Source organism: Etheostoma spectabile, chromosome 9, assembly GCF_008692095.1.
Source record: "Etheostoma spectabile isolate EspeVRDwgs_2016 chromosome 9, UIUC_Espe_1.0, whole genome shotgun sequence".
NCBI classification, from domain to species: Eukaryota; Metazoa; Chordata; class Actinopteri; order Perciformes; family Percidae; genus Etheostoma; species Etheostoma spectabile.
Window position 1 is genome coordinate 9,154,402 of NC_045741.1, and position 7,830 is coordinate 9,162,231.

General features: G+C 40.2%; 1 protein-coding gene across 1 annotated transcript in view; it reads right to left on the minus strand.

The window, feature by feature from the left end:
- brinp3a.2 (bone morphogenetic protein/retinoic acid inducible neural-specific 3a, tandem duplicate 2) overlaps positions 1-7,830 on the minus strand; it is a 46,833-nt gene that overhangs the window by 28,777 nt on the left and 10,226 nt on the right. Inside the window, exon 2 of the mRNA XM_032526426.1 lies at positions 857-1,224. Within this exon, the coding sequence (XP_032382317.1) occupies positions 857-1,077 (221 nt within the window). The 5' untranslated portion in view covers positions 1,078-1,224. The remainder of the gene's footprint in view (positions 1-856; positions 1,225-7,830) is intronic.

A 7,830-nucleotide genomic window follows, 5' to 3' on the forward strand; every position in this document is an offset into this window, starting at 1 on the left:
GGTGGGGGTTATATTTATGACCATTTCTATTACAGATTAAACAAACAAAAGCCTTAGACACAGACAGGCCAATTTTGTTAGTTTTGGACCAGGCCAAGCCCGGCTAGTTTCCTGTTTCCAGCTTAGCTAACTGGCTGGTAGCTGTACTGTCGCTTCACATTTACAGACACAACACTGGATTTGAATTTGGACTCATCTCACTCTTAGCAAGAAAGTAAATTAGTCCAGAAAATTTGCAAAAATGTGGAACTACTGCCTGAAAAAAAATGTCTTTGCATCTAGAGATCGATGAGTTAGTCTGATTAGTTTGCGATAGTAATGTGAGTGAGCGAACACAAACTGGTACCTGGTCAGCTAGCGTTACTGACTTGTTCTAAAGACATCTGAGTAGCATGCTAGCTCAAAGAAAAGAAACCAATGTTAGCTGTGGCTGGCGTCAAAGTTGACTGGATTCAACTTTATGCAAATGAGTAGCGGGCAACATGACACCCCGCTTCTCCAAAGTCCCCGTGACGCTACCAGAATGCTTTGCACGGCTGCTCCCATAGAGATAAATGCGGAGCATGGAAATGATGAGGACAATGGAGACAAACCATTAGAGCTTATGAGCACTGGCTGCAGCTAAGGACAACACACTGCAACTTTGTGAGTTATACTCATCTGAATATGTAAACACATGAACATCATCAGATTCTGTATGTGGCCTCCATTTACACACAGTCGATCTTTCAAAGGACAAGCATGGAGACAGTTTGATGTGGCTGCTGGGAGATTTGTCATTTATATAATAGGAGTAGTGATAAAGCAGGAGTAAATACAGTGTTAAGTGCCTCTTCCTCCTGATGTCATTCCTCACCTGTTTATCTTGTATCTAGTGGAGAAGCCTTGCCGGTTCTTCTCCACAAAGTCAATGTACTCTGGTGAGTGGTGAAAAGGTCCTTTATCAGACAGGAGCCAGTCCAGGGGGCCCCCGGGCTTGTCATTGGGGAGGCTGGCTGTCGCTGCTGCTGCTGTTACCGTAGACCGTAAACACACCCAGCAGTGAAGGCTGAGACTGACGACGCCCCATAGAGCCATCAGAGATGGAGGGAGCCAAGGAGGGATGAGGGTGGTGGTGTTGGGGGAGGGGAGGGGGGAGTTCAGCAGCCAAAGCCACTCGTCATTATCTGGCTCCTCCACTGGGATGATCGGGGGACATGCATCACCTCAACGCCCCCCGAACACCTACAGAAAAACAAACACACTGATAAGGAAACAAACAAACACCCACGTCCAACAATAAAGGATAGACAGAAACTTTATAATACTACAAACGTTAACAGATCATGTGGCAGCTAGATGCTTATAGTGGTAATAGTTTTAAGGGGGTTTCACTACACAGTTCTGTACACTATTGTCAACAATTTTGATAATTAATTGATCATTTAAGTTAAATAGAAAAATGGCAAACATTGACCCGCTTCTTAAATGTGAAGATTTGCTGTGTTTCTCATTGATTTTTTTTTACATATATGTATTTTTTAATACTTTACTTTCAGTTTTTTTGTTTGTTGTTGGAACCAAAAATGAAACTTGACTCTGTCACCGTACACACACCCAAAAAAACAAAACAAAATGTTAAAGCACACTAATGGTTCACAATCTCTGAAATATTTCATCTTCTTTTTCGGTTGTGACCTTGTGTATTCCAGGGCTGTGTTTTCATTTTACCATGGTCTACTTATTGAGAGGAAATTGGGGGTTAGTGTCTAGATCAAAGATCCTTCATCATGTGGACAGGAAGGGCCAGGGCTCAAGCCGCCAAACCCCAGACTCATGGACAGCCTCGGACTTGCTTTGATCCATACTACTTTAAGTGCTCAAATTGGGGACAATGTCACAGATTGTGCACAAAACTTCAGTCACAATCTAACTAACTATGGCAATAGTGAATGTGTAAAAACAGTAGGGTTATTGTAGAACCTGATGCAGAGCACAAAAAAACCATAGTAGCAATACAAGAAATCAAACTCCCTGTCATGACAAATCAACATATTCCTCCAATGCCAATTGAAGATATTCCAGTTGACCACCTGACAAGGTGACTCCCTCAGGGTTTATAAGGCAGCAGAACATGACAACAGAAAGCAGAAAGAAACATCACTGCTCCAAATACATCATGATTCAGGCATGTGTCAGTTCTTCAAAGCATTTGTGTTGTGACTTTTGTATTTCTTTTGTAGCTTTTGAATCTAAGTTGAAGCGTCTCAGCCACCATAAACATCAGCTGTGAGAAAACCTTTCTGCATGACAACACAAGCCAAGTACGTCTGCCTACTAATAAACCACGAACAGGGTTTCCATAAAGCATATTGTCAACTGCGACAACTTGCAGTTGTATTGCATTTCTCCCTTACATCATTTTGACGGCACAATAAAAAAGTTAGCAAGGGAAAGCAAATGTACCGCCAATAAAAAACATATGCAGCTATGAACACAACTAGAATGGTGTTTATTAAACTTGATCACATTGTAGTTTGAATAGAACACGCGTGGAATAACCTTGTCCACAATATTAAGCCGACATATTACAACACACGTAAATGTGCAAGCCAATTCAACCAAGGCAGGTGAAAGTGAATAATTTCCATTCCTCGTCTCAATCATTTAATACAACTTCACCTGATTTAACTGAAGCATATTTCATTGCAAGCAATATACTTTTTATTAGAGTGCTTTAATAAGGGTAAAGTAAGGACAAGGACACATTTTGGATTTGAGGTTGCTGAGATCCATGGTTCAGATTAATCATCAGAACATCTCTCTAAGTTTAAACAGTAGAAATGTACTGTAAAACAGGATGTAGAACAGAACGCCAGTGACAATGCAAGAAATCATTGAGTTTAGTGCCCTGGTGCATGCTGGGAGGCTTGCCTACGCACATCTTTGGACGTTGTAATATAAATCAATATAGACTAATGATATTTGTTTGACTCTAACAAAAAATAAATGTATTTGTCCTCCACTGCCAAGTTTATCTGAACCAAACAAGAAGTAATCATTTGGTAAAGAAAAAAATGAATCATTTCAGACTATGAAATGTAAAATGGAATTAAGTCTGGGAAATTGTGATGGGCATGTTTCAATAATTTTAGACATGTTATGGTCCTGAGGATTTGATGATTTGGAAAAATGACTGATTAATTAAAGATTGATCAATAACAAAAGTAACATGCTACAATCCTTAAAACTAAAATTGGCGTTATCAGGAGCTGGTAGAGAAATAAGTCAACAAACAGAAGACAAATTACAGTGTGAATACCGCTCTGCACATTTGATGCATGAAGTATTAGAGGAGCAGAGGGCTAAGATTACATCTACAGGTATTATTTATTAGTATTTAATTTAAATTAAGTCTTTGTTGTTGTTTTTTAAGAAGCTTACTGAAATAGTGGCAGTTGGTTTTTTGCATTTTTTTGAACAACAAAGTTAGGGCGGCAGCTGGGGGGGGGCAAGGCGCTACATTGGGGGGGTCAGCCTTGCCCCCCTATAGATCCGCCCCTATGTGCTATACATCAATCTTCCTTTGAATTTAGCTCCTTTTTTAGAACAAAATATTTCACCTTTGACATGAGTCAACATTTCCTGGGAATTTCCTACACAAGATTTGGTAAAAAAGGGACAAGTTTTGCAGACTTGATAAGTAATGTAATACATTTCTGTTGCAGCCCCACTTTGTGATTTCCATAGATTTTCTAATATAAAAGTATTGCAGAATGCAATTGCTTCTAAACTGGTAGAAGTTATGATTCTAATTGTGAATTCATCCCTTTAAAGCGCCCATATTATGCTCATTTTCAGCTTCATAATTGGATTTTGAGGTTGTACCAGAATAGGTTTACATCGTTTAATTTTCAAAAGAAAACACGTTTTTGTTATACTGCACATTGCTGCGGATCTTGTTTTCACCCTGTGTGTTTAGGTCTCTGTTTTAGCTACAGAGTGAGGCATCTCACTTCTATACTATCTTTTTGGGAGTTGCACATGTACAGTAGCTAGATAAGATCACATCAGCTAGATAACTCTTTCTCCAACTTTGATCAGCACAAGGCAGGATTAGCTTGGAGACTTCTTCTAAATGAGGGCCACTTGTGGAATACCTGCAGAACAGGGACAGGAAGTAGTTCTTTTGTAGATTATGGTGAACTAGCGTGTGTTGTAGCAGTGTTTTGCCATTGAGAACAAGCTAGCACGTCAGCGCTAGCCTGTGCTACAGTTAGCCACCTCGTCTCGGCTAGTGACGTAGAAAGCTGTGCAGATTTTGAACAGCTCCCCCGGAGAATGAAGGCAGAGGACATTCAGAAACCTATATCTCGCTCAAAACAGCATGAATAATTTTTTTTCTAAGTTTGTATTCGTGTGGAAGCATCAGAGTCACAAAATAGCACCCCGAATCCCAGAAAAAAGTGTTTTTTCAACAATATGGGCACTTTAACTCAGCAGATAATTGCTGCGCTGCTGGTTACAAAATTGTACTCATCATACTTCAACACTTGCTGTACTGCAACCCTGCAGCAATTAAGAGTACTCACATGCAAATCAAGGAAGAAATACACTCACACAGACACACACTCAAACACACAGACACACAAACACACACACACACACACACACACACGTGAGTTGCTTAAATACCAAGTCTCGGTTGCTGTATTTTATCAAACTACCTGCTGTTCAGACTGTTGTCCAGGGATCACATTACTCTCCATGACTATCTCAAGACCTGTCAATCATCTCCCCCTCAGTGACACTTCATTGCTGTGTGTGTGTGCATGTGCGTGTGTGTGTGTGTGTTGGGATGTAGGTGGGGTTTGAGTCCCATTACAGTATTCTGATGACAATCTGTCAAGTTAACTCAGCCATATGACCGTGTGTGTGGGTGTGTGCACATGTGCGTGGGTTTCAGAAAACATTACTCTCAGACAACACAGCAGACAGCATGGGAAGAGCGCACAACAGCTGGAGGTGGATAGAATGAGCAGAAACAGATTTAAAATGTAAAATTAAATACCATTACACATTCCTCTTGTATGCTTAAAATTGCAATAATCAATCCTTATTTCTCTCTCTCTTTCTGTTGAGTATTTGATTTTAATAGTTTAAATAAGACTATAAGCTGGCAATTAGGAAATTGCTTGCAGTAAGACATCGCTGTCATCGCTCGCCAGACTCTGCTTGTTGTGCGCCTTTGTGTGTGTGTGTGTGTGTGTGTGTGTGTGTGTGTGTGTGTGTGTGTATCATGAAACCGTAATGGATTTTTATTGACAATATGTGTAGTTTTGTGCAGTGCGCCTGGGTTCAACTCCGACCTGTGGTCCTTTGCTGCATATCATTACCCTCTTTCTGCCCTTTCATGTCTTCAGCTGTCCTGTCAATCAAAGGCCTTAAATGCCCCAAAAAAACTAAATATAAATAATTAGAAGAACTGAAGTCTCTGGCTAAAATGAGACTCAATAGTTTGGATGCCGAATAAAGTCATATGGCTGTGAAGTCTCAAGTAAGTGTAATTGTCAAAACAGTCAGGTCCAAATCGAGTTTCAAATTCTCATTTGTGTGACTTAAACCTGCATATACCTAGTCTATACCCACAACGTTTCACTTCCGGGATTGCTCTGGTGCCGCCAGAAATTCAGCAGAATGTCCCTCTTTTTGGTCGGATGTCCGTCACAATCTGCTTTCTTTGTGTTGGAAAGCCGATTCAAAGGTCCGCTGTTCGTTAGCAGAAGCCATCTTCTTTGTTTTCAAATAGCGAGGAATTCACGCGGAACCATTGCAACTCTGCCATCATTACATCATTAAGCCTGCCCACCGAATCTATACACGATGTGATTGGCCTGACCAGAATTTGGTAATTGCAGATTGCAAGCCAACGGAGAGTTGCTAGACTGACCCTAGCTGCAAATTACATTTGCTGCCAATGGGTAAGTCTAGATATCAAGCCTAAAAGAACACACTCTTCACATAACTTTGGACCAACATACACATATTTTTGTTATTAAGAGGCAGAAGGGAGGACAACACATTGAACAACAGGTATACAGGGATAAGAGTTAAAATACTGACGGTGCATCAAATCTGTTTGTTTCTGTGTTTTGAAGTTTGTAAAAGAAGAATAAATAAATTATCAGAAATATTCTTTTCCAACACACCCCAGTAATTAATTGTTTTTTTGATCCTGATTATCACAAGTTTCAAATATTGGCATTGGGAAGAACGGGCAGAGACTTTACCAGAAGGCCAGTGATTATGATAAAGAAATCACTCACTGTATTATTTTATATCCCAACTATTAACACCAATGGGTCCAGATTTTAATTTAATCAGGAGAGACTTGTTTGCAGATATGTAAATTAGGTTTATTGTACAGCTCAATAAAATGTACAAAGTTGTTGGTGATTAGACTCCATCTCTATACGAATATTTTGTATATGTATTTGTAGGGGTAGAGAACCATCAGACCCCCAGATGGAATCTAGACACCGGTGGTGGTTATGGAGGAGCCCAAAGACCAGACCAAAGGAGGCTCCGGACCGGTCAGCTTGCAGGGTTGCACTCTTTGTCTGCAACGACAGCTGAATAGCACAGGAAGAAACTGATTTTTAAAAGCAGGGTTTTGACTCTGTGATTGGCCCTTGCACTCAATGTATGATTCTGATTGGTTTAGCAGGAAGGTGAACGCCTCCAACAGTGGATTCCATTTAGGAAGAGAGCATTGATTAAATTAAGTCTTCCTGAAAGAATTTACGCCGAGCTCCATTTAAAATCAGATATGTGACAGTTACATACAGCAAAAAAGTACATTTATTAGGATAACAGCTGAATTGATTTAAGAGTTCACTGATTAAAAGTTAGGTCTTCCTGAAAGAATTTACGCTGAGCTACATTAGTCCAACATGGTCATGCTTCCAAATCATAATCGGCACAATAATTGCAACGTGTGTCCATGTCTTAAGTGTGACTCAGGTCTCCAGTTTCAAATCTACAGTTCTGCACACTTGATCTCACATATTACATGAACAGTAAAATAGAGGCAGAAAGAAAGTTTTCCAACACTGAAACTGAGCAAATCCTGCCACAATTCTCTCAACTTCTTTTGTTATTGATGCAGTTAAACTAAATGAGTCCTTCAGAAATCTCTGCTCTCATTCCAGCCGTGTTGAATAGTTCATTTGCACACAGACAAAGCTGTCTTCCCGGCTTTTCTGTTATCTTCGGCCATGCTCTATGGTTGGTCTCAAACATGGCACTAGTCGCTCTATTCCTACAGCAGCAGATGGCCCCACAATGAACACTTTGTGTGTGGTTTGACAAAATCCGACAATGAAGTTGTGGCTTATTATCTTTAAGCATCAGGTTTGAGAATAATTTGCAGTATCATACTGTATGCCGACGTGTCTCTGCTGCAAACAAAAAAAATTGGCAACAAAACAGCTACAAGTGCATATTTTGTTTTAGCTGAATCCAAAAAGAAACCTTTGCTTCCATGTTGACTAAATATTATTGCTTTACATCGTGCATGTTGTGTATGGAATGAGCGATCTCAGAGGGGAGTGTGCCGTCTGTTAATAGTGAAATAGAGCACAGAGGTCATTTTAAAAGACTCTTTAATCCTATCATCCTACAGGCAGCTGTCCAAAAACTGGATGCAGGAGAACACTGTCTGTTCCCCGTTGCTCACTCCCTCTCTTTTCCTCCCTCTCACACACCTTTTTCTTTTCCTTCCTCAAACATCCCACTCTTTTCCTCCTCTGCATTTTCAAATAATTCTGACTCGCATCCCGTTTTTTTTTT